This window comes from Mustela nivalis (assembly GCF_964662115.1).
Source record: "Mustela nivalis genome assembly, chromosome: 9".
NCBI classification, from domain to species: domain Eukaryota; kingdom Metazoa; phylum Chordata; class Mammalia; order Carnivora; family Mustelidae; genus Mustela; species Mustela nivalis.
This window is the reverse complement of record NC_139028.1, coordinates 62,005,108-62,031,265: the sequence shown is the minus strand read 5'-3', so window position 1 is coordinate 62,031,265 and position 26,158 is coordinate 62,005,108. Positions and strand designations below refer to the sequence as shown.

The 26,158-nt window shown below is 53.8% G+C and overlaps 1 protein-coding gene across 17 annotated transcripts in view; it reads right to left on the bottom strand.

Annotated features, from left to right (window-relative positions):
- Nucleotides 1-1,273: 1,273 nt before the first annotated feature.
- Nucleotides 1,274-26,158, bottom strand: part of ARRB1 (arrestin beta 1) — a 73,567-nt gene continuing 48,682 nt past the window's right edge. For 9 of the 17 annotated variants that reach the window (XM_082747212.1, XM_082747206.1, XM_082747216.1 and 6 more), the window contains 14 exons: nt 25,307-25,367; nt 22,178-22,222; nt 21,131-21,327; nt 19,844-19,903; nt 18,929-18,996; nt 16,603-16,738; nt 15,702-15,786; nt 15,190-15,262; nt 14,239-14,376; nt 13,002-13,085; nt 11,769-11,792; nt 9,470-9,540; nt 8,550-8,601; nt 1,274-7,169 (listed from right to left, as the gene is read on the bottom strand). In XM_082747212.1, coding sequence (XP_082603338.1) covers nt 7,058-7,169; nt 8,550-8,601; nt 9,470-9,540; nt 11,769-11,792; nt 13,002-13,085; nt 14,239-14,376; nt 15,190-15,262; nt 15,702-15,786; nt 16,603-16,738; nt 18,929-18,996; nt 19,844-19,903; nt 21,131-21,327; nt 22,178-22,222; nt 25,307-25,367 — 1,206 coding nt within the window. In that variant the 3' untranslated portion in view covers nt 1,274-7,057. The remainder of the gene's footprint in view (nt 7,170-8,549; nt 8,602-9,469; nt 9,541-11,768; nt 11,793-13,001; nt 13,086-14,238; nt 14,377-15,189; nt 15,263-15,701; nt 15,787-16,602; nt 16,739-18,928; nt 18,997-19,843; nt 19,904-21,130; nt 21,328-22,177; nt 22,223-25,306; nt 25,368-26,158) is intronic. The other 8 variants (XM_082747217.1, XM_082747208.1, XM_082747205.1 and 5 more) reach the window with 1 other exon arrangement.

The window sequence follows — 26,158 nt, the reverse complement described above, 5'->3', positions numbered from 1 at the left end:
TGGTCCTGTGTGGATGTCAGGACACTCCTTCTCAATTGTGGTATCCAGGCCAATATGACTATTTCTACTTTGGGGGTGCGAAGATTGAGGAAGAGCTGGTAATTTGCCTATTAGGTCTCAGATCTAATCTCCTGACTTTTCTGTTCTGTATTGCGAGGCACCCAGATCTGCCAAAAGTAGGCATGGGCCTAAAATCAAGGGGGCAGAAAGAGAGGAGTGATTCTCTCTCTCTCTCTCTCTGCTTTGGGTAGCATCTCCAGCGACAGACGTGTTTCTCCTGTGGTCTGAATTCCTCAGATACCTTCCTCAATGCTCCTATTTCCTCAGGGCTGTCACTCCTCACCCTGTCCTTCCACTTCACGGGTAGTAGTGGTTTCCGGTTTACACCTAATCTCTGGGTCGCCTCACGTCCCTTGCCTCACTTGCATTTTAACCTTGCAACATTATAGCCAGTGTCATCAGTAAAATCCCTGCTACTGAAATATGGGCGGAGGCTATTTCTCTGGACCTAGACTGATACAGACCATATGGGAAGGCTGAATGAGAGCCCCGAGCTGAAGCCTCCTGATTCAAATGTCAGCATCTTCCCACCACCCTCTCTGGTCCAAAGGGAGCATCAGAGGAAAGAGACTACCTTCTCAACCAGGAGGGCAATCTTTGATCTAAGTCACATATTTTAGAGGAATGTAAAAACAAATTCTTTTTCATACATAATCAGTTTTCCAGGAAAGCCATCTCACATTCATTGGCATCCCCCTTTTGTGTTAACGCAACACATTATCATTTAGAACTTCTAATCTTCCTCACATATATCCCCATACTTCCCATGTGTTCTTTTGGAACAGGCATTGGGTAAGTCATAGGAAAGTAAAGTGACTTTGGGGAGACCCACGGAACAGGAGATAAGTACTGAATAAGACCCAGGGCTGAGACTGGGGCAGGATTCCAGCTGGAGTGGTTGGTGGTGCCAAAGAGAAGATGGGATGGCTTTAACCTGAGCAGCAAATCATGGGTCATGGGATCCAGTGATGTCTGAGAGTTTTGGCAACATCCCCAGGGCCAGAAGACTGGTAACTGATGGGGAGGGGAGGATCTCTTTGTTAGTTTCCAGAGAGGGTGCAGAGACTAGATTGGAGTTGGGGCCACAGAGAAAGGAAGACAACACCTGACCCAGTCACGGGTGCTGTCCAACATTCCAAGGCAGTAGGGACAGGATTTGCTGATCTAGGTCTTGCCATAAGCTGATGAGACAGAAATGAATGCACGTGGAGCATCTGTCACAATAGACCTTTAATGGTCTCCTATTTATGGTTCTCTTGTTCATTTGTCCTGTTAGAGTTGAATAAACTGTAATAACTTATCTGACATAATAAGGAATGCCACAGGTACAACAGATAAACCTGGCAGGTGGCCCAGGAAAGAGGGTGTCACAAAATAATCACTTAACAGAAGGGCTACAGACCTGGAGACCTGTCCCAGCCACCTGTCACTCCCTGCGTCCAGGATCCACATTCAGCCAGGCTGAATGCTGGCTCCCATCCGGTAGGAAGAGGAGGAATCTCCCATAGCATCTGTGGCTGGACCTTAGCGCTGAGCAGAGATGGGAATCAGAGTAGAGTCTGGGAAGTGCAAGAGTATGGGAAGATGGCATTATCCCATACTCATTCCCTCAAGTGCTCTGCTGCTCTGCGGTGCAGGCCATGACCACACCCCGAGTTTGTGCGGCTCCCACCTCTCATAGGACATCACCTATCATACCCCCCATGACCTTCCTTTTCAGTAATCTGCGAGGTGGTCAGAGCCCGGCACAAGCCCCATCTTACATACTGGGGAAACTGAGGTCAGTGGGATACCTCAGACTGAACATAGAACTCTCTTTCTCCCATGCCACATGATCTGCTGGGCCCTGAGACCCGCATTTTCACCTAGAATGCTCTCAGTGAGAGCCCCAGGCAGGATTCTGTGTCAAGGGCTAGTCCGGGTCTCACCAATGTGCCACCCCTCAGCTAGCCCTGGTAGGGGGGCCTGGACAGATGGACAGGTTGGCAGAGACTGTGGGTGGAGGACCAACATCTCTTCCAGAACCTTCCTGTTGCCCACATATTTGCTTGTCCACAGATGTGGAAGTGGAAGCCTAGTAGAATTTCTCAAGGGAAACTGGCTGCTTTAAAGGTCTCTGGAGGGACCCTGTCGTGTCCTCATGGAGGGACTTCTGTATAATGTCCTCCCTCAGTTTTCTTATGTGAGAACCCAGACATCCATCCATCTGGCTGTATGTAAAAAGGAACCTGAGACTAGTTTCTCCTTCTCCCATCATGTGTCCCATAGGCCAGGCCTGGGCCAGGGAAGTGGGGTGCAGACAGAAGTCGTGAGGTGGGGGCTGGGCCTATTTCCTTGCTCTGTTGTCCCCCACTCTGCATGGCTGATACCAAGGTAAGACCAAACCAAACCCAGGCCAGGGAAGCTTCCATGGTGGGTGAGATACAAAACCATCAAACAAGTATGTGTATTTGTGTAAGCAAATACTTGGACTTGGGTCTGCAACCCAAGTTCCAGTACAAGCCACTTGTACTGGAATGCTAAAGCCATTCCAACATGAAAAGCAGGAAGAGAACCTGTGCTTGCTGGTTGAAGATCAAACCTCAGAATGGTGGTTTGAAGAAGCTTTTCTTCAAAAGTTTGAAGGTGGAACCTCAAGAGGCAAGACAGAAAAAAGCAGAGTTGTCCTGGTAGAAGTGGGGATTGGGGAGAGCTGGAGACTGAGCCTTTGCCTCCACCCCCACTGTCCCACTGTTAGCAGCCCCTGGCGAAGCTCTGTGGAACTCCAGGGGTTCCACAGCACCTGGTTTGAAAAACCACTGCATCAGAGTGTCTATAGGTCATGGGTCCTGGGGACCTGTGCTTTGATTGCCCTTTTGGAGAGAGTGCTGGGGTGGGAGGGTGCTCCCCCTTTGTTGGCCTCTCGTTGAAGCCACTATGTAGAGGAGTGGAAGAGGTGGGGATCCTGCCCCACAGGTAGGCCATTTCAGCCTTGGATGGGGGACAGAAGTGATGGACCTCCCTGGACCAGGATGGCAAAATGCCATCAGACTGCTCGACACAGCCTTATGCATGAGGGTCGGAGGGTCTATTTTGGTCCTTTTTTACTTTAAAAAGAAAAAAAATTAGAACATAAGCCTGTGCCCATGAGACCCTATAATACAAGATTGGGGCCAATGCCTTCCTCTGGGATGGATGGAGAATGTCCAGTCCCCAGTCACTGGCAGGAAAGGCTGCATTTGTGAGAGGCTGTAACCATGGGGAGTGAATGGGTCCACAGGGACTCAGCTCTCAGGGGAATGGGCCTGGGTTTCCCCTGGACCTGAATCCCTTCCAGGTATCACGAAGGAGCCTCAGCAGCTGTGCTCGATCCTGGATTGCAGGGGGAGGGGTGGGGGAGGGCTTCTACTTTGAAGGGCAATTTCTGTTCCACCTCAGTCTTGGGGTTCTTTGATGGAATGATAGTTCAGCCCTCCCTGGGCCTGGAAGTGGGTGGCTCTCCCTCATCTGGGATCAGAGCCAAGGCTTCCTGTCCTCTGTGGGAACTGAAAGACGGGAGATGGGGGTCCACCAGGCCTGGAAGGGTCCAGGATGCCCCCTGCCCAAGCCCAATCACTCGCAATATCCATGGCTTGTCTCTCTGTCATGATTGCTGGGACCACTATCTGTGGGCAAGGCATTCCTGAGCAGTGTCCACATTTCTCTCTGAGCTAGGTCACCAAAGCCAAGCTAACTGCATCTCCTCCGGGTTGATGTCTGCCTAAGGGAGAAGGGGGCAAGAGATGAAGACCGGTGGGAGGACACAGCCCGCAGCAATCTTCCTGTGTGACTCGGAGCTACAGAGCTGACTCTTGTCTCTTCTGGGCTTCAGATCCCTTACATCAGCTGGGGAAGGGATTATAGTCTCATTTTCTAGTTAGGGAAACTGAGCCCAAGAGGGTGAGAGACTTGCTCAAGGCTACTCAGCTGGTTGGTGACAACTGAGCTGGAGACACCGTGGGCTTCCAGGCCAGCATGCTTTTCACAGCACCATGTGGGAACCAGCTTGTCAGGGACAAGCCAAGCAGCTGAAGCAACCCCACCCCCCACCTGGTATGCCTATGGAGGCTGACCAAATAATTCAGCCCTTCTCTTCACAGGACTTCACCCTTCTCGTGGTCGGAAAGCTGAGGGAGCCCAGCTTGCCTCCGCCTGTAGATTTTCCCCCAGCGCCAGGCCTCTCCTTCCTGCCCAGACTGCTCTCTCTATGCCACCCACAAGGGGCACTGGGAGGTACCACTGCGGAGCCCTGGGGTCAGCACAGAGCCAACACTGTGGGGTCTGGAGCCAACCAGAAGCTTTGAAAGATGCTTTCTCTCAGGAAGTGACCCAAGGAAACACTCCAGCCTGTGTTGCACCCAGCTGGGGCGAGTGGGGCTGAACTCCAGCCTATGCGCCATTCTCAAAGCTGAGCATTCAAATGGACGGAACCCACCTCGAAGGGGACTGTTTCTACTTCACATCAAGGCACTATATGGACTAGCAGCAGCCAAGGACCCCTGACTCCAATGGCCCCCATTGCTTCCCCCTAGAACTTTCACCTGACCATGAGCTTCCTGAGGACAGGGGCCGCCCTTCTGCAGCCTTGGGCCCAAAGAGTAAAGGTCTAGATGGGAGTATGGTACTTCCTGCAGCTGGGGGAATCAGTCATACATGGACAAATCCGAAAGGGGGAGTGTGGATGTTGAGGTGAAGAAGCTCCAGAAACCCGAGTGACAAATCTGTGAGCACAGCTGAGGGATGGAGGAAGAGGCCAGTCGGTAGGGGAGTGATCCCCTCAAATCCTCGTACCAGCCTCAAAGTTCCCAGAGGAAGACACAGGAGAGCATATGTTTGGCATGGATTCCAGCCCTTCATCAACTCTTCAACTGTCCAAGGAGGTGCAAACTGCCAGCAAGTTCTGGTAGGGGCTGGATGCCTGGGGTACCCACAGCTAGGACCCCAGAACTGGCCAGAAGATCGTGGCCGCTGCAAGCTGACTTGGCCTGCCGTGGGGTAGGGCTCCCTAGAATTGCAACTTCATGAGATTCAGAAGGGTAAGGGCCAGGGTGCTGAGCTGGGCTTGTGAACTGGGCACTCTTGCCGTGGAGAATGGTTACCCAGCCCACCCCAGGAGGGGCTGCCCTGAAAAGGGTCCCCATAATAACATTTTTGTTGTCTCCTTTTCCAGGCAAGCATGGGAACAGATAAAAGGGAGCAGGGATGGAGGAGACATTCCCCTCACCCTGCTAAGAAATATATTTGCTTGTGTATACGGTGAGCCTTAGGGGGTCTGCAGCCACAGGGAGCTGTGAGGTACCCAAGGCCCTATCATAAACAAATCTAAGCTTTGTCATCTTTAATACTGGGCCTTAGGGCCAAGCAGCTCATGCTAGCTATGGCCACAGCTTAACATCAGACGACCCTCCAGTGGCCCAAGAGGGGCATGGGAATGGATGGGCTAGGAGATCTCCAGGGCCCTGCCAATTCTGGGGCCCTGAATCATCTCTGGAGGCAGAGAGACCAGAGTCAGTGGTCTGGATGGTTCCACCCATCATACCAGAAGCTCTAAGGTTTACAAATTCTTCGAGGCCAGAGTTGGGGTCTCCCTTGGAGACCAGAGTCTGGTCAAATCCTTCAGTCTTCTAGGTGAAGAACTGAGGCCCAGAGAGAGAAAGAAACTTGTCCAAGGTCACACAGTAAGTGGGCATCAAAGACCAGACAAGAACGAATACCTTTTATCACTTTCTGCCTCATCATCTGCCTTGCCCTGTCCCAAGTCCCAATCACATCAACCCCAGCCAGTGGGTACCAAGCATCCATGACACCAGGACCTACTGGGGGATCATTAAATCCCCAATGAAATGAAGGGTTCCTTGCTACCCAGCAGCCCCCTTCCTTCTAGGGGAGGACATCTTGATGGACCACGCCACCTCCTGGGGCAGGAGGCCCTTTGACTGTGGGCGTGATGACCCCCAAGCACACTCTCCCACCCTGCAGGGCCAGCCCAGCTCAGCCCTGGAGGGCTGTGAAGGGAGGTAGTAGGGGACTGGACCAGTGTCCCCAGCCCCATCTGGACCTCCAGCCTTACTTCCTGTGGGATCACTAATTGCTCTTAAGTCTACAAAGGAGGGAATTGAGCAGATACTCATCTTCCTGCCCCTAACCCCCATCTCTCGGAGCCATCCTTCTGGAAAAGCCCCCAGGAGCTTGGCCTCACTATGCGGCCTGTTGGTGCTTTGCGAAGACTCCTCCCTTCTCCCTCTGTGCATGTGTATAGATATGACACACGCATAAGGTACAAGGTAGCTAGGACGTCACATCCTGAGAGGACTGAATTAGACTTGGGCTAGTTCACACAGCTTGCCTTAGACTAGGTAACTGCTGGTAAGAAGGTCAGTCCAGTGGCTTTTCTCTACTTCTGGGGTCTGTGAACCTTCACCAATGTCACTGTGAGACACAGGGGGACACAGGATGAGGACGGAGGGGTGGAAGGGGAGAGGTGTTTGGTGGGTCCGGACTGTAAAAAGTATTGAGAATCAATCCACAGGTGTGCCTCTCATGGCCAGAAGAGGGAGGCCCTCAGCATGGTCATCTTTTAGCTGCCAGAGCTGCGCCAGCCACCTGGGGCCACAGGCATCCTCTCCCGTGTCTCGAGCTCTCTGCCCCACCCTCCCTGTTCTCCTCCTCATCCCAAGTAAAATCCCAAGGCCAGAGCCTGATGGCCTTCCTGGGGGTCAGCAGGAAAAGAGAAGAGGCTGGAGGGGTGACCCATGAGTGGGGTGACGGGGGAAGGTGGTCCTCGTGATCCTGTTGGCGTGGGGCCAATCCTGAGGCCAGAGGTTCACCACGGTGACCTGGAAGACCGCTGGGCAGCCCCGTCCCCGGAAGGAACTAGAAGGACAAGGGGGAGGGGTAACAAGGACAGGAAGAAGACGAATAAGCATCCTAGTGCATGAACGCGGACCTGGAGCTGCCCGGAGGAAGGGCCGGCCCCAGTCTATCTGTCGTTGAGCTGTGGCGAGCCAGTACCATCCTCTTCCTCCTCCTTGTCGTCCTTCATGCCTTTCAGTCTCTGGCGGGCAAAGTCCTCAAACACGATGTCGTCATCGCTGGTGGGAAAGACAAGGAAAATGGGGCCTGTTTGCCAGGCAGGGAAGCAGGCAACCCCAGAGGCTCAGAGGGGACTCAGAGGCCAGTCCCTGGGGCAGCCTGTGGACAGAAAGGCCTTCCAGGCTGGCATGTCTAGATGCCCTCTGGAGACAGTGGGACTGGTCGCATCCGGGCTCCAGCTAGTTGTGGAAATCCCAGAGGGATGCATGAGTTCAATTCTCATGCCTAAGGGCTGAAAAGTGACCAGCCTGGAAAGTAACCAGGACTGGACAGTGACCCGGTTCTGAAGGATCTGGGAGTGGGGGAGGTATCAAAGAGGGATGAAGGTGCAGTGTAGCTAGGCTGGGGCCAGAGGGAAAACTTAGTCCTACCCAGAGAGACCAGGCCACCAGCATATTTCGAATCCCCCAGAACCGGCCCAAGAAACCATACCACCCACCAAAAGAACTACCCTCAGGAAGAATTCTTGTTTCTGCACAGCACCGTGTGGGCTTGGCTTGGTGGAAGAGAAAACCACAAAACGCCCTTTCTCCAGGGAGCTGTCAGCCCACTCTACCCTGAGTGATCTTGGATAGGAGGGGGTCTGAGGGTAGCAAATCTAAATTGTGGGGTTAGAAGAAGGGTAGGTGGGGAAAGGGGGCACCTGAGTGGGCTTTGGGGACGAAGGCTGCTTCTAAGAACAGTGAGTTCTGTTCTATCACGTAACATGTAGAGTTAAGCCCACCAAGTCCCCCACCCCACAGAATTCAGCCAGCCCCGTGAGACATCCTCAAGGCATGACTTGAGACCCCACACCCCCAAATATCTCCTGGGAGACAATGAAAGGGTGGATTTGGAGCTGGAGAGAAAGCTGCTTGGCTCTGGAGGTGGTTCAGGAAGTCCGCCCAGGTCCTCCCCCTCTGGCCACTGTCCGGTGAGGCGATGGCCTTTGACAGCAGGAAAATCCGCATCTGTCCTCAGGAGTCAGAAGCAACAAGAGCTCCCCAAACCTTCCCCACCCCACAGCCTGATTCCACTGGCTGGGTGCGGGCAAGGCTGGAGAGCCAGACCCAGGGCCCCCGAACCCAATCAGCCCTGTGAGAGCCGAGCAGGCGCTGCAGGCGGACGAACGGGATTGACGGACGTGCAAGGATGAGGGAGGAAGACAGACCCCACCAAGGCAGGAGGAAGAGGAACAGGCACGGAGGGTCCTTCAAGTCACATGCAGGCAAGCGGGTTGCTGAAGAGGCGAGCAGAAGCAGCTCTCAGCACATGGGGTTAGACCGGCTGTTCTTCAGGGGTTAATAAGCATATATGCAAATGACCCCATTGCCCCGCCTCCACCCCAGGCATGCCCCCCCCCCCACCCCTGCGACGTCTGCGGGCAGGGTTTGGCTTACTTTGTGTCAAGTTCTATGAGATTGGTATCTACTGGCGCTTCGTTCTCTGGAACTAAACACAGGGTGGGCAGAGGCCCTTGGGTTAGTGGGCAGGGCAGGGGGCACGGGGCAAACAGGCACAGATCCCCACCCTAAGGCAACCAAGCTAAGGTGGGGAGGGCTAAGAAAGAAGGGAGGTGGGGAAGAAGTGTTGGTCCCTGGTCTGGAAAACACCCCCCAATCATCCTAATGGCAGGAAGGAGAGTCCAGGGAGGGTCCAAGGAGGCCCCAGAGGCCCCTAGCAGCGCCAGGACAGAAAAACCTCTGGACCCTGCTCTTTGGCATGTGTTCTGCATGACTTAGATTATTTTCTTAAATACATGACTTGCATTTAGTGTTAAGACAACCATTACTTTCCCCCCACACCTGCGCATCTGCACATCTCTGAACTCAGGGTGTATTTTACAACCAATGGCATTTCACAGTTTAATTGTGGGAACATTTTTCTTTCTTTGTGGTTCAGACTATAGTGTTGCCCCTTTCAACTTAAACAGTCTTAGATTTACAGAAATATGACCAATCTGGTATCACTTCGAAAAATCACTAAGATATGTTCAGGGACCATCTTAATCTGCGCAGCCCCTTCCCAATGCCTGGATGCAAGATAAGAGCTCCAAAAACGGCCTGAAGAGCTCCAAGAAAGCTCCCAGCCTCCCTCCCCATGGAGAAAGGAGTCAGACCTCTGCTTCTTAGGGGAGTCAGATGCAAATAGAGGAGTGTAGGCCTCACAAAAAATCCCGGGGAGGGTGAGGAAAAAGGGTGACCCTGGCCTGCAGGCTAACCCACAGTTAGATGGGGTGATGGGGAGAGACAGTAGCTGGTGGAGAATGGGTTGGGCAACCAGGAAACCCCCATTCCAGTGATCCGTAGATCCTGCTTACCTTCACGATGTGGGGGTTCCTCTTTGGGCTTGGGGTGCATTAGGGTGAAGGGCAGTTCTACGGCCACGTCACTGAAAGAAGACCCGGACCCAGTGAGCCTCAAGGTCAGTCTCAGGCTAGAAGACTCAATGCCCTACCAGTCTGAGGCCTGGGGAGGGGTTTATGGTTGGAGGAGGTAGCTCTCAGTTGAGGCAGGGAATCCAGACTCAGACCCCAGTTCTCTCATTCTCTGAAGCTTACTTCCTCTAGAAGTTGAATTAGAAGACCTTTTCTGCTGCCTCCAAAAAGAAATGGAAACCTCCCTTTTCCTGATAAGGATCCCTGGGTTCTCATGAGCTGAGACGAGGCAAGGGGGTGGGGAAAGGACTGCCCAGGGCCATGTACACATTGGTCCCTGGGTGACTCCAGAGGCGCTCGAGGACCCCGAAGGCCTCAGATTGCTGCGGCCAGCCCAGCCTTCCCTAACACTGCCCTCCTGCCCTTCCCTCTCCCCCCTACTCAGTCCCACCTCCCAACATCTCCAGGAGGCTCTAGTAAAAGTACTCCGGGGCCCTGCCACCTGGATGACGTACTGCTGAGGTGAGTTTAGTCAAATTCAGGTTGTCTGGGCCCAGGGCTACCGATATCGTGCACTGAGCCTTCCTTGAAGCCCTGTAGGGATGGAGGGTATGGGTGGGGGGTGGGGGTGGAAGAACGGGGGATGTGCTGACACAGGCCAGTGCTTCTGACCCAGACTTCCCTCTGCTGGGCCCTGACAAGCAAAATAATAACAAGAGCAAACACATGGTACTGACTTTGTGCCAAGGATGTTAAGTAGTTCATTTAATCTCCACAACAGTCCCATTATTGTACCATAGGTACAGAATAGGAAACTGAGGCACAAGGAGGAAAAATATATCACACAAGACCACACAGCTATTAATGGGAAATGAGAGACAGGATTCCTCTTCTTTCTTTCTTTCTTTCTTTTTTTTTTTTTTGGAAGTGAGAGAGAGGAATCTGACCGCATAATTCACATTCTTACCCAACCTCTGCTCTCTACTCCTAGAGAAGCAGCCACAAAAGTGCCTCCTCTCAGCTCAGGCAGGCTGGTGTCACCTGTCAACTGTGACCATGTTCAGGCACAACCTCATCTTACTGACCTTTCTGCCTGGGGCCCAGGTGGCAGGGAGGGAGAGGGGAACAGAGCAGGAAGGGACAGAGGCTGTACAACCAGAAAGGTCCATTCTCAGGCCCCAGCAGTGTCTCGGGGGACACTTTTATATCTTCAGGTCTCACTGAGCTCATCTGGAAAATGGGAATAACAATGCTTAACTTCTAGAACCACGAGAACTTCTAGGAGATGATGTAGGTAAAAGGTTTGATTGAACTGTGAAACTTACACCTGCCTGATTCAAGCTTTACTTCCCCTCCATGGGGCCATAAGGATTCACAGATTATTGAAACAATTTGGCTCCTTTTTTTTCTTTTTGCTTGCCAAGCGGATTGCTTTTCCAGGTTCACTTGGAAGAGTGAACTAACAGAAGGGAGGAATGCTTTTTGCCAACCTTTGTGAAAGCCATACAGTGATTGGATGGAAAAATCTGAACATTAACCTTCCAGCACACCATGAGTAATCAAGGGCGGGATAGGTCTGATTCTTCCCTGGGGCCCCAGAATTGTAGCACAAGGCTGGACATAAATCTGGATTCCAGAAATCTTTACTGAATTATATTGAACTGAACTCAAATGAATTAATTTCACCTCGCCAAAGAGCCTGATTTCTTGGGGGTGAGCACTACTGCCATCTGGTGACAAGATGAGGCAAAACCACTGCATGTGGGGCACATGCCTTTTTTGGAAGGTGTAAGGATCCAGGTGCTACAATGAACCTTGTGTACAAGATCAGGACCGCAGGACCTCTCCCTAGGTCTCCCTCTCCACATGGCCAGCAGTTAATTCTCATTAGGGTACAAGTCTGGAAGCCATAAAGCCTGCATTTCTCCAAAACATCAGACTGTGTGATGGGGGCCGGGAGTCTATTGCCCCAGATCCAGGAAGCTGACTTTGCTATCTGCAAAGGTTCCTTTCACTTGGCAGGGATGGAAGAACAGGGCAAGGTTGTTTTAAAGCAGAAACTGAATCTCCCTAGTCCCTCTGGAGAGGATTCTAGTCCTAGCACTTTTGCTCGAGCCTGGCCATCGAAAGTGAGTGCTAAGACTCCTCCCAACCCAGTGCCCTACAGTTCCGGATGGTCAGCCCAGGGGTCTCTGGATCCTCCAGGAAGGTGCGTGGGTCAGGTTGAAGGGAGGGGCTTTACCTGGATGCAAGGTCTCCCAACAGGCTGGGTGGGTCAGAGGAGGCGGGAGAGGTGTTCAGGAGAGAGTTCAGAGAGGAAGAAAACAGAAAGCACGTTCATTCACCACCTTGCTGCCCTCCGGGGTAGGGTAGACCCTGAGACGCACTCCCTCCCACCCACCGCTCTGCAGCTGTGACCTCTCATTCAGAGATACACAGAAATGGCATTAGCCTTGCGGGGGGGGGGGACGGTACCGAAATCCCAGGACTCACTGAGTCCCCAGAATCCCCCTCGGCAAAGGAGAAATGATAGCCAACCCCTGTGCAGCCTGCCCTACGGAGGCCTCTCTGACAGCAGGAAAAATCAATTTGGGATTCACCGAGGATTCCTCAAGGAAGTTGTGGAGAGTCAAAGAACCCAGGATTTGGGATTTGCAATTCTGAGATGTCCTAGAACATGCGGTCAGTATTAGAGAAAGCCATCTACACAGGGCATGACTCTAACGTCTAATGCTATTAGCTTGTAAATCTTTTCATAGAAATTTATGAGTCAGACGAAAAGCCCAGATTCAGAATTCTAGGTTTAGGACAATGCAGGCCCCATCTGTGGGGAAAAGTTGTTCTATCTGAGCTCCCCCCTTTTGAGGTGGGGCACAGACCATGCTCCAGGGCAGGAATATGTCTGGCCCACTGCAGTGACCCCAGTGCCCAGCCTGTGACCTGAAGGTTGGGGAGGACATTTCAGGAAATGTCTGGAGAATGGTTTGGGCCTCTGCTTCCCCATCTGTAAAATGGGAGAGTCCGAACATCCCTAATCCAGCGCTGGGTTCTGAGCCCCTTTAACCATTTCCTTAGCAAATCAGCGTGGACATGAGCAGGGGTGGGTGCTGGGCCCCAAGACATAGTGAGGGAATAGAACCCTCTGGAGACCCCACAGCACAGACTTTGAAGAAGCTTCCCCCACAACAGCCCTGTATGTCCAGACAGGGATAGGGAGGAAGAAGGGGGAAGAGGGAGAGAGAGACATGGAAAGGGCAGGGGAAGGGTCAAAAGCCTCTGATGTGGGTGAGGGAAGTGGGGGAGAGGAGGAGGAAAAGGGAGGCATGAAGGTGGAAGAGAAGGAACAGGAAGTCTTCAAGCTTGGTTTACCCTCTCGGTGGATGCAGCTATCAGACAGATGGGGCAGTGAGCTGCAGGTGATCTGGGACACCCCGTTATACACTTAGGGAGTCTTGGGCTGGGCTAGAACACTCACCCGCCCCGTGATACCACGAGCTTCACTTTCACTTTGTAGGAAACAATGATGCCCAGGATTTCCCGGTTGGCTCCTTCCCTCAACCTGCAAGGTGACACAGGGAAACAGGTTCACCAATGATCTCTGGGGAGAAGAGACATGGCAAGAGTGGGGTGCAGTGGGGGCAGTTGCCATCTGTCCCTCTCTTGGGTAACTTAGCCACCATGTGCAGAGCCCAGTATATAAGAAAGGGAAGCTTTGCCCTGAGTTGGGGGGAACCTGGATCCCTGGGCCCCCTATCTGGCCGTGAAATTCACTCCTCGGGCACACTTGATAAGCCCCATTCCTCCCTCGGTCTGAGTCCCAGCAGCATGCGGAGGGGGGGCTCCTACTACCCTTGGGTGGATGGATGTTTCTCTCCCACTACTGAGCAACCCATGGGGCACAAAGGGCTAGACAGGGAGTTCAGAGAGAGGGAGGGAGGTTGGCAAGGCAGGGGAGGAGGTACTGGGGAAGACCCAGCAGGAGGTGGTCCCTCCACCAAGTCTTGATGACTGGTAGGATTTGGGTCAGGGTGGAAGAAGAGGGCAAAGGCTTGGAGGTGAGCGGCTAGCACGCGTGTGACCAGCTGTGTGGCTGGAGCACAGGGTCCACGTTGGGAGTCCAGGGCAGGGGTGCAGCAGAGGCAGGCCAGAGCCCGCAGAAGGGTCAGACCTCAGTGGGTAGGGTGAGATGAGTTCCCTATACCCCAGGTCTCCATGAGAGCAGGGCAGCCTCCAAGTCAGTTATGCCCATGAGACAAGAGTGATCACGTGGCCCAGGGACCCCTTAGCCTAGCTCACTGTCCACATCTCCCCAGACTCCCCACTCACCTCCTGATCCATCCTCTCCCACCGAAGCCACTCCTTTCCTTCCAGCCTTGCTCTGCCTCAGGGACATACCCCACCTGACTCAAGACACTAGGTCAGGAGCTGCTGCCTCCTGCAGGAAGCCTCTCTGGGTTGCCCTCCTTTGGGAAGCCAGCAGATCCCAGCACTGACAGAGGGAGCTTGGTCTAGGGGCCCATTTGGCTCTCTGGGGCAGCCCTGGATAGGGATGGGAGTAAGGGGACAGTTTCCCCTACAGCTCAAGCTCCTGAGGATGGGGCCAGGGACCATGCTTGGGGAAAGGAAGACCACAGCATGGACAGGCACTGGTGGGAAAGAAGGCTGTGGACCCCCGGGGAGGGGGGCAGGGAAGAGGGAAGGTGGATTCTCACAGAGTGCTGGAGGCCAAGTTCGTGTCTTCATGCTTGAGCTTTCCATCCAGAGCGAGGCCCCGCTTCTCTCGGTTGTTGGCCAGGAATGGGGTCAGTGTGTAGACCTTGCAAAAGGTTGAACTGGGAGCCACGGTGTCACTGGGAAGAAGGGAGGCAGGTATGGAAACACACCCCATCCGTTACCCCCATAGCCCAGTTATAACAACTCAGAGACCACAGAGTAGCATTAAAAACACGTTTGTAACTTTCCAAAATACTGAGGGCTAGATTTGTCCATAAACACACATGTACACGAAAAATTACACTTAATGCACTTGCCTCCCAAAGGGAGGCAGGGCCAGGAAAAACCAAAAACCAGGTGTGTCTTCTAATGGGAGCATCTACTTCCTTCAGGTGAGAAAAGACGTTTCACTGGAGAGCTCTCCCCTTGCCTGAGTTGTTAACAAGCTTGAGACAAAACTCCACGCCCAACCATAGTAGCTGCCCCTCAAACCTAAATTTTTTATATATAATTATTCTCAACCTTTCCACATACAACCATTTTACCCAATGAGCTGGATTAGTCTTTCATCAGACAAGAAAAGCTATGTACCTAGTGCCTTACCCTCTTTGCCCTGGCTGCCAGGAAGCTCAGAGCAAAGTCTGCCCTTTAATCTAGGTTTCCGGTACAGTGTAATTACAGCCCCGGTCCCCTTCAATTCAATAGCTCTCATTTTGTCATTCTAGTTTGAGCAGATCTTTCCCTTGACTGTAGTATGCATTTTCTTGTAGCTAAAATCAAGTAGGTGTTTTCTAAAAGGCTGTTTGGGATCATGTATCATGAGTGGCTGAAGTCCAAGGCCCAGCCCTCTGGCAGGTGGGAAAAAACCATGTGCCCCTGTCCCTGCAGCCAGGACTTCCCACTTCCCTGCCCAGCCCCACACATCCAAGGCTGGGCTTGTGCTCACTTACTCGGCCTCTTCCATGGCCACGGGGCACTTGTACTGGGCTGTGTTAAAAAGGCAGATGTCCGCGTACTGGCGCACTGGGAGGAAGAGGGAGACAAGGTGGTGTGAGCCAGGGCTGCCGCTCCCAGGCATCCCAGGCTCCCTCGACTTGGGGATGTTCATCCCTGGAGTGCACCAGGGGATCCTGCAAGAGACCACCCCGTCTATACCCGAAGCATAGCCCAAAGGCACCCTTCCCTCCCATCATCAAAACCCTCCCTTGGGGACAGCTCTGCTGAGAACCCAGGGAACCTAAGAGTAGGCAGCTTACACAGTAAACTTATTACCTGGCCAATGAGCAGCCTGCATTACTAGCCTCAAAAGCCTTCCCCTTTGGCTTAGAGGAGGCCCTGGGCTTCCCCACAGGCTGGTAGTTCTCTACAAGGCTGTTAACAAGGGGAGAGCCTTCAGCTACCCCCAACCCTTGGGAGGAGTCCCTTTTGCCCGCCCCTTGGGTTGGCCCTCTGCCCTGGATACCCGAGATCTTAATCTTCTTTACTGTCTTGTTGGTGTTGTTGGTGACGTGGACGTTAACGCTGATGGGTTCTCCATGGTAATAGATCTGGGAGGCAGAAGAAGGCAGGAGGGTTGGACCGGGGGGTTACTAAAACTCTAGACAGAGGGAGGGAGAAGAGGCCCCACACACAACTCCTGACCACACAGACTCTGGCCACTCTGACATTGGCCTCAAGTTCCTGAGCCACGTCCCACTGATGCTAAGGCACTGGGCAGGTTAGACTAGTGCTTTCATGGGATTTTGAAAGATAACTGGATTAGAAGGTGATATTCCTGAGCTCCAGTCCTGATCTGGTCACCAGAAAGTGAGAACAATAGTAATAACAATGATGAAGAGAATGAGAGCAGCGTGACCTTGGGAAAGTTACCTAAGCCTCAGTTTCCCCCTCTGCTCAGTGGAGGATTTGGACTAGGTGGTGTGTCAAGTCCCTGCTGGCACTGGAGGCCAGGAATTCTAGACTCAGGGCGGGTCTGGAAGAAGCAGGAGAAAGGCTGGCTCACTGAGGAAACCGGGTCGGAATTCTCACTGAAGGACTTCAGCTCAAATCTTGCCACCAGCACTTGCCCTCAACTGTCCCCACAGAGAGAGGCATGCCCACACTGTAAAAGGGGGCGAGAGGTGCAGGAAAATGGCCAGGACCCATATCCCTTCAGGAGGTACCCTGACTTCAAAGTCGATCCCATCCTTCAGCTTCATGCTCCACTCTGCCCCTCCTTTCAGCCTCCAAGGCTTCCCTACATCCCCCAAGGGAGGTCTCCGATTCCCTGAACCCAGGAGCTCTAGTGACCAGGAGAGAGCTGAGCTGGAGGTCCCCACCACCACTGAACAGCCCCCACCCCTTGCCAAGTCCAAGCCTCCTACCTCCTTGTCCAGGGAAGCCTCAAGATGCAAGGGCTTGTCCGACATAAGGAACTGTCTGGTGGTCTCAGCTGTGGGCTGGGGGCCAGGCCTCTCGGGGGCATATTGAACCTTCCTGATAACCAGGCGCACAGAATTCCTAATGGACATGGGCAGAGCAGAAGATAGCCAGAGTCACGTGGCTCCATCCCCTTCCCTTGTAATCCTCCCTTCCCTGCTCAGGAGACTGCCATGGCTCCCGTGACCTTCGAATCCAGTCCAAACTGCAGAGGCAGACACAGGGGCCTTGTCACCACCTGGTCCCACTCCATCCTCCTGCCTTGTGTTTGCAGCCATCCCCACTTCCTCTCTGTCATCCTAGTCTATCTAGTCCTGTCTCTGCAGCTTTGCCTCCACTGGCCTCCCACCTGTAATACCTTCTTCCCACTTCTGCCCTCATTTAGGCAGTTAGCTGGGCCTTCCTTCTTCAAGGCCCAGCTAAATACCTCCTCTTCTGGGAAGCCTTCCTGGATCAGCTCACTTGATCTTCTCCTGTCTGAACTCCCACCCCATCAGAGCTGAACCCCTGTGGCCAGTCTTCAGGAGGACAAGAAAGGGACTACGTTTCACTTCCAGCCTCTCTTAGGTTACTTAATAGTGGCAAGCTCCTGAAGGAGATAAATTTTTGTCTACATTGTTCACTGCTGGGTTTTCACCACCTCTGACAGTACCTCCCATATAATGAACACCTTCCAAATATCTATTTGATCAAAATATGCAGAGGGGCCCCTTGAAGAAGTGGGGTCTCAGAGAGGTGAAAGTGTTCAGTGAAGGGGTGTGGATTCAGTCAGGGGGACGCAGGTCATTGAAGAGAACAGGGACCCAGTGAATAGACGGAGGTCCAGAGATGAGATGGGTCTCAAGGATGGTGACAGGGGCTTAAGAAGGAAACGAGGACACAAGGATTGGGAGGGGAGGGGACCTGCTGAGGGAGTGTCTGTGGCGTGCTAGGGGACCCAGCATCCCTGTTGCTCACCTTCACTCCCTGGAACTGGACAGCCAGGCTTATGGCCTTAGCTCTCCCCTTACTAACTATACCCCCTTGAGTCAATTCACCTCTGGGTCTCAGTTTCCTCATCTGTAAAATGGTTATAATAGCAACACCTCTTTCCCAGGTTTGCTGAAAGGATTAAATTAGTTCGTACATGTTTGTCACTCTGAATAGTGTCTGGTCCTTAATAGGCCCTTGATAAATGATAGTTGCTATATCATCATTAGTATTAACTCTGGTATGGACTTAAAATGTGCCATTACGGTGAGCCGAAGACAGTAGCCCTCAGTGTTGTTCCTCTTCCTTGCTCTAGTCAGGCCCCCTTCAAAAAAACCACACCCTCCCTTCTTTCCCCTGTTTCGGGTCTTAAGAGGAAAAGCAAGACAGAAAAGCAAGGGGAAAAAAGTGCCCCATCTCCCGACACCCCAGAGTTGCCCAGGCTGGAAAGGGAGATGCCTGCAATACACTCTCCCGCCGCCAGGTGGCAAGCTCAGCCCACTTCCTAGGAAGTTGCAGCGCCCACCCTCAGCCAGCCTCCTCCCATAGGGTCACTGACTGCCTGGTGAAGTGGGTTCACCAGATCTGGGGGCTGAGGCCAGCCTCACCAGGAAGCAGGGCAGAGCCTGCCTTGAGGAGGAGCAGGCCTGAGAGCAGGGCTGGGCAGTCCATCTCAGAAGTCAAGGCCAGCTCTTTCCAGCTGCCAGCCTGGGCTCTCTGCCCAGGGCTGTGCCTCTCCAGGAAAATGCTACCTTCTCGGATATGTGGGCTGACTTTCCCCCCCTCACTCTCCCCAGAGGGGCTTCTCTGACTACAATTCCCTCCCTTACTTAGAAGTTTCCACTGACCCCATAACCAGTCCCCACCACCCTCCCAACCATCACCTGCTGCTAATGGCTCCCCAGGAGGAGAAGTGAGAAGTGGGGGTCTAGGATGGCTGGGAAAAGTCTTGCTCACTGTTAAAAACAATCTGAATTTTGTTTCTTTATGAAACAAAATAAAGAGCCATGCAGTCTGGTGGGGCAAACCGAGAGGCAGGGAGCTGGAGGAGGGGGTTTCAGCAGTGTAAAGGGAGAAACACTGAGGCCTGAGCCCAAGTCCTTGGATCACCTGCCCCAGGAAATGTTCCATGACTCGCCAGCCTTCCAGAGCACCCATCTTGGGGTTCCTGAGGCTGGAATGCGTGGCCCCTCCTCGCACACTTCCCGGTATTGTTACTTATCTCTTCAGGCTTTGCTGGCCCTGTCTCCTTCCCACTGCCAGCGGGCAGCCCACACCCCACAGAAGCTGCACCCGTCTCACCGTTTGTGGATCTTCTCCTCCAGGTTCTCGGCACAGAAGGCTTTGACTTCATAGTCCACACCGCAGGCCTGAGGGGAAGCAGCTGTTGACCACGGGTCTCGGACAGGGCAGGGTCCCCACATCACAGCCAGCTCCCTCTCATTTTACAAACCAGGGCACTGGATAGGAACACCCAACCCCACAGCCTGGTGCGCAGCCTGACTCAGGACCCGGCGTCAGCCCCAGCACTGTGCTTCCTCTGGGGGTGGCTGTCTCCCCCTCTTGACCTATACACAGAGCTCTCCCAGAACGGCCCATCCCCACCCGCCCCGCCTCTGGACATCCCAAACTGTCCTAACTGGGCTCTACCTTCAGACACCTGACTGGTCTGGGTGGCTGTCCTCACAGAGGCAGCCACCCGGAAATCACAACGGATGCCTCCACAGCCCTGCTTGGGGAGGCACAAACTGTGTGCAGACCATCGGGCGCTTCAGGGCCTCACTCCACCCTCTCAACCACACGGGGCGGCACATTTTACTGTGCCCATTTTTCAGATGAGGAAACAGGGGCTTAGATCTAGGGCCTACAACACAAGGGGTGTCACCTCTTTTGGAACCTCAGTTTCCCCACTTCTGAAACCAAAACGAATGCACCCCCATGCAAGGTAGTGAGGCCAGGTGGTAGTTCAGAGAACATTTTGGTTTTGCTGCAGCCAAAAAGCAGCCCAGGAGAAACGACACGTAACTGAATGCGGGGGGCAGGGGAGTGACACCCTCTTTTTATGAGAAGAGACTGCTTATTTGAGGTGGTACTGAAGTGGCCTAGACACAAAGAGGCTTCCACACAGAGGGGTCCATGCCTCTCAGAGAGCAAGCCAGGGCCCTGGTGATACAAATGTCCTATGCCCAGAGAGACGCATCCAAAGAGGTGACCCACCTTCCCTGTGTCTTCAGGCCCTGGCTGCAATGTCACAGAGCACGGGAGGTTTGGAGGGATCTGTTAAGAGGATAGACAGAATAGGTCTCCTGTCATATTGACCCTAACCTCCCCATGTTGCCCACCCACCACCCCCATACATGTTCGTCACACCAGGGAGCCCCTAGCAACAGGCCATGTCTCATCCATCAGACTAGGGGCTCCAGAGGACAGACAATGTCTCCCCTGTCAGATCATCCCAAGGATACCCCACACTGGGCCAGAAGCCCCTTCGGCAAAGCCAAGGATGTCAATGCTTTTCTTTGTCTAACAGGTCACCCCTAGCTTGTGGTAAAGACAGAATAAGAGCCACCCCCCTACATCCCCCTGCCCTCTCCAATGATGCCTACGTCTTAATCCCCAGAACCTCTGACTGGCAAAGGGGACTTTACAGGTGTTAAGGATTAAATTAAGGATCCGGGGTTATCCAGGTGTGCCCGATGTAACCACAAGGGACCTTAGCAGGGAAAGCCAGAAACAGAAGTGTCAGTGTCAGAGTGTAGGCTCAGAGATAGACTGGCCAGCCACTGCGGGCTTGGAAGACAGAGGCATAGGCAACGACCAGCCAAGGAACACAAGCAGCCTCTAGAAGTTGGAAAGGGCGGGACCTACAGCCTCCAAAAAGAATACAGCCCGGCTGACACCTGGATTTTAGCCCAGCACGACCTGTGTTTGACGTCTACCCTCTGAAACAGTAAGCTCATCCACGCGTGTTTTCACGGTCATGTTTCATTCCCCCCAGGTTGGCGGTGGCTCATTAAGGCAGCCACAGGAAACCAATACATGCACGCTGGATGGAATGACTGTATCCTCCCTCCCGCTCTAGCTTCCCAGAAAGCCTGCGGATTTCACTGAATCACAGAATCGGAGTCTGAGAAACAGGAAATTTTAAAACCCAGAGTCTGGGAGCCTTTCTATTCGGAAAAGGGGCAGAGCAAGGGAACTCACTACGTGCCGTGCCTCGTTTATGAGCCGGGCTGGAGAAGCCAGGCGTGTGGATGGTCTGAAGGAGGAGGCAGTCCTGTAATGACTCAGGGGCAAGACCAGGCTCCCTTCTGAGCTGGACTCTGGAGGCTCCAAGGAGGAGCTCAGAGGTAAGGTGACACACCCTGGCAGTGGCCAGAGAAGAGACACTTACCAGGCAGGATCAGTGACAGCGCCCCAGGTCCCAATGTACACTGAGAAACTGAGGGCTGCCCTCATGTGCCTGCCCACAGGGCTTCCTAGGGGGGCGCGGCCTGCCCTAACCTCAAAGGTGAAAGGATAGGCATGTTCGCCCAGCTTCTTGATGAGGCGCTCCTGCAGCCGCGTCAGGGCCTTCTTGTCCTCAGGGGCCGGCGGGAAGGACTGCACGTTGGCCACAAACAGATCCTTGCGAAAGGTCAGGCCCAGGACATCCAGGTCCTCCCGGCCATAGCGAAAGGCGCAGGTCAGTGTCACATAGACTGTGGGAGTAGGGGATGCTGAGGATGGGCCCAGAGGGCAGCAAACAAGCCCCCCCCCCCGCAACCCCCACACTCCAGAGCACCAGCTGAGCCCTGGGATTGGCCCAGGGTGGGAGTTCCCAGGTCTGTCCCAGAGCTCCTGTAGGAAAGGCTGTGCTACCCTGGGGATGGGGGAACCAGGTACCCAGGGGAGCCACTCAAGCCTGGTCCCAGGGGTCGGGGAGGTAGGGTCTGACTACTGGATTGGTTCTGTCCTTCTCCCCCCACAACCCCACCCACTCTGGCCAGTGGAGTGTGCAGGAGCACGGGAGATGGTCTTACAGGGTTGGTGAGGGCTGGAGTACGCTGGCAGGATTGGGGTGGGGGTGGCTGGGGAAGAGTTGTGGCTGGAGAGAGCGGAGGGTAAGGGGAAACAAGTGCTGAGTGGTGTCTAGGAGGCACGGGGTTTTGTCCTAACTCAATCTCCACCCTGTGTCTTCCTGCAGACCCTGGACAATCCCTTCACCTCCCTGGGATTCAATTTTCTCATCTATAATGAGACCCTTATTCTTGACCTATTGGGCATCCTGGCCTTGCAAAAATCACTATATATTGACGTTAGCATGCTTGGGGCACTGACCAGGTTCTTCTAAAATGGGCAAGGGTGGACTGCTCAGGCCAGAGGAGGCCAGGGCACCTGCTCTGATGTTTGTTGAAGCTGCCAAGGGAAGAGCCAGTGGGGCTGGGCAAGTCAAGGCCGCAGAATTAGTTAATGTCCTGCCTGGACAGGGTCTCAGGGAGGCCCTAGGCTAGAGGTCAGTGGGGAATAGGATGCCCCCTCACAGGCCAGAGGTGGGGCCTACCACCTTACCTCTCCTCTCCTTGAGATACTCAGGATCCACGAGGACCACGCCATCTAGAAGAAGGACAGAGAGTAAGCACACCCTCCCAGCTCAACCTCTCAAATTCCTGAGCGCCAAACACCAAGCCAAACCTGAACCTAACTATCCCTCTGTTGGAAAGCCTCAGGAGAGACATGGGGAGGCCATCACCCAAGGGAGGGTGCTGCCATGCCCCACCCCCTCCCTGCAGGCTGGACTTATAGGCCCAGCAGGTGACTTAGGGCAGGTGACTACTCTGTTTCTTCCCTGTTCATAAGAACAATACAGGCCCAAAACTGCTATGATCAGGTGTACTTTAGAATTTTGAGGTTCTGAACTGTGGAAAGGCCACAACAGGGTACATCGTCCATATACTCCGTAACACCCTCTGCAGGATCTGGGCTCAAACCCATTAACACCACTGCAGGGAAACAGGAATATTTTCACTGAGAGGCTGAAGTATAAAGACCTTCCTGTTAGTTCAGGTCAGGTTTTGCCACTAAATGAATCCCATGTCAAACTTAGGAACGAGTGCAGACTTCTAGAGATTGTTGGATTTGGGATTTGCCATCAGAAGTTGCAATCCCATAGAACCAACCTCCCAGGGCTGATGTGAAGATGGAGTTAATACATCTAAGGCTGAGACAGTATCCCGTTCATGCGATCCCAGAAAATGTCCCCAGGCCTGACCGAGGCCATGTAGAGACCAGCTGGACACAAAAGACATCTTCTCCCCGCAGGACCCCAGGAGACCAGAAACACAGGCTCAGGGGTTGCCTCCTTGCCTGACATCCCCAGTGACCTCTGGCCGAACCTCACCCAGCCATATCCATGGAATAAGCAAAATGTTCTCTCCCCAGCTCTCATCCACCGCTACCCTCCCCCTAGCCGCCCATACAGCAATCTCTCAGGGAATCTCAGGGTACCACATTTGGAAAAGAGTGCCGGAGGGCTCCTGGTCCTATCCAGCCCTGGGCGGGACCAAGGGATACCTGATCAGGGGACTGTCCACCCTGTCCCCAAACCTGCCCATCTTCTCTCCTTCTGCCTCTGTCCCCGAGCACCAGGGGCTCTGCACAAAATCTGGGGAGAGGGCACTCCCACCACCAGGGGTGTCAGGGAAGGCTTCCTGAAGGAGGGAAGCAGGAGCCAGGTCTTAAAGGGCAGTATGGGTCACCAGTTAGATGACCATGGGGCATAACAAAGCGGACAGGGGGAAGGGTGTGGCTCTGAGGCTTGGGAGAGAAGATCCTGGGGGTGCTGGAGGAAGCAGGGCCAGGCCTGACCAGCGGCATCCTGTCTATAAGACAGGGGGTGGGGTGGGCGCATGTGACGGGAGTCTCAGACTTGCGCCGGAGCCTAACAGGGAACCCTAGGGGATAGCTATGCATTGGGAATTCATAATCAGCCAAATGTCACGGCTGATATTTTCTCTCTGTGGATCATTTGATCAACTCTGGACAGTGCCCCAGAGCTCTCTGGGATCCCCAGGGCCCAGCACAGGGCCTGGCTCAAAGTAGCTGCTCTGCTCTGAGAACACTGACCAAATAGTTCTCGGGGTGCCTGTGTGCACCGAAGAAGCTGGTTCCCTCCTGCTCCTTCCCTGCCCCCCAGCCTCAGTGCCATCCCACTGCTGTCCTTAATAGGCCAATGGGTAGGGACAGCCCTGGCCCCAGGTAGTCTGCCGGAAACTATGCTTTGTAGCAAGCCATAGATAAACACTGGGATGCTTGCTCACTCCCTCCAAGAGGCAGCTTACCGAGGAGATGAAAATGGCAGAGGGGACAGGGTCCCCACAGCACAGGGAAGGAAAAGTGGGGTCATCCTACTCCAGGCCAGGAAGGGAGGGCCTAACGGGGGCTGACCTCCATGAGCCACAGCCCTGTACACACCCCCTCAGCAGAGAGACCCCAGGGACTCCCCAGTTCTCCTGCCCCCACTGTCACAAAGGGATTCCTCCCAGTGAACCGAAACCTGCCAGCTATGCTCTCTCTGCTCCCACCTCGGCTCTGGAACCGCATGCTCACTTCTGCCCTCTGGCCCCAGGACAACTCCAGGGATATGTAACAGAGGCCACATTCTCTGTGAATGTTCCCCATGTAACACATCTAGTTTCTTCACCTGGACTTGGCCTCAGGCAGTTTCCAGTGTCCATCCTCCCCAGTGGTCACCTCCTTTGGCCTTACTCTGGTTTGGTCTTGTCCCTCTGAAATCAGAGCCGCTTTGGACCTCACCATCCCCCTATGTGAAACGGATAATTCTGGGCCTCCCTCCCTCCCTCCTATAGCTGTGGAAAAAAGGCAGTGAGGTCAGGCTCTTCTATGGTTCTTAGAATCCTAACCAGGGTTGACTGTACCTCCTAAGAGGAGATCTGGCCACGTCCAAAAACATTTCTGATTGTCCTCCTGGGATGGAGAGGGTAGTCCTAAGGTCTAATGGCTAGAGCCCCGGGATATTGCTAACCAACCTACAATGCACAGGACAAAGAATCACCCAGCCCAAACTGTCCAGAATGCCGAGGCTGAGAAAACTTGAGCTAGAGTAATACTTTGAAAGGTAACTTTAGCCCCAATCCGGCGCATGCTGAGACCCCCATGAGTACAGCCCCCATTTCATAGGCTCCAAGGTTTTCTTCCCACCTTTGCCATCAGGATGCAACAGAACAAAGGTTCTGTGGACCCAGGCCGCCCAGGTTTGAATCCAGGCTCCTCAAACCACTAGCTCTGTGACCTGGAGGAAGTCACTTGACCTCTCTGTGCCTCATTCTCCTCAGCAGCAAAGCAGGGATAATCATGGAGCTACCCCAGTGTCTGTGTGTAATGAGCCTCGCACTGGTGGCTGCTCACCGTCCTCACGATCATCTGGCCACGCTCCAGGCCCCCCCCAATCCACCTGCACTTTCCACTCACATAATCCTCGCTGAGGGACAAGGAGCTGCTCAGTAAACATGGTATATGCTTGCCAATGGTCACAGGAAGACACTCACTTCCTGTTCTTGGTGCCAGGCCCGTCTGGAGACCTGAGGGCCACTCCCAGGTGGCTTTAACACTCCCTTCCCTAGAAGGGACCAGGTCAGCTCCACCTTTCCCCACCTTCCTCCACAGCCTACAGACACTCACCCACAGGGTCCACGAGGTCAATGTGGTCCACAAAGTCCCGCTTTCCCAGATAGACAGTGAGCTGGGGAAGAGAGGCACAAGGGACATTAGCAGCTGTGGACCTGGAGGACACATCCCTGAAAAGCCCCCAGCCCTTGCTCGGGAGGAAACCCTGGGAGCTGCTTCTGCAACCACTAAACCCAACCCAAGCCCACACTAAAGTCCACACTGGACTTGGACCTGAGCTCCAGCCCCAATACAAACCAAACCTTTGTACAATTTTGAAAGTGCCTATTTATCCTAAACCCCTTCGAAGCAGTTGTTACTGTTCCCATTTTACAGATGAGGACACTGAGGCCTGAGATCTTCACACCAAGATTGACTGCTGAGCGTCGAGCAGCAGCAGCAAAGAAGTCTGTGGCCCAGGAGGTGCTGGGCACATCTCCGAGACAGCAAGAGCAACTCAGCATGGGCTCAAAGGCTCACAACCCTGAGCTCTGTGCTCCTCACTGCTCCTTGCCCCTGTTCAGTCTGGCCGGGTTCCACTCATCCTAGGATTGGTTTTTCGAGGCAAATGAGGAACGAGGAGCCAGTGCCCTGCTGGGAAAACCCTCCAGAGCTAGGATCCAGAGTGTCATGCCAGACACTTCGTGTTCCTGCACAGTCCCTGCATTGTGCGGAGTTCCCCCTCACCCCCTCTGTCTCGGTCCAACCCTCCTCCTCCCCACAGCCTCCATTGCCTGGACAACGCACCAGACACACCAGCCCCCTCTATGGCTCTGGACTGGAGGCCTTTCTCCCCTCCTTAGCCAAACTGGTTCTCCTAAAATGCAAATTCAGTGCTGTCACTCCTGTCTGAAAACCCTCTAATGG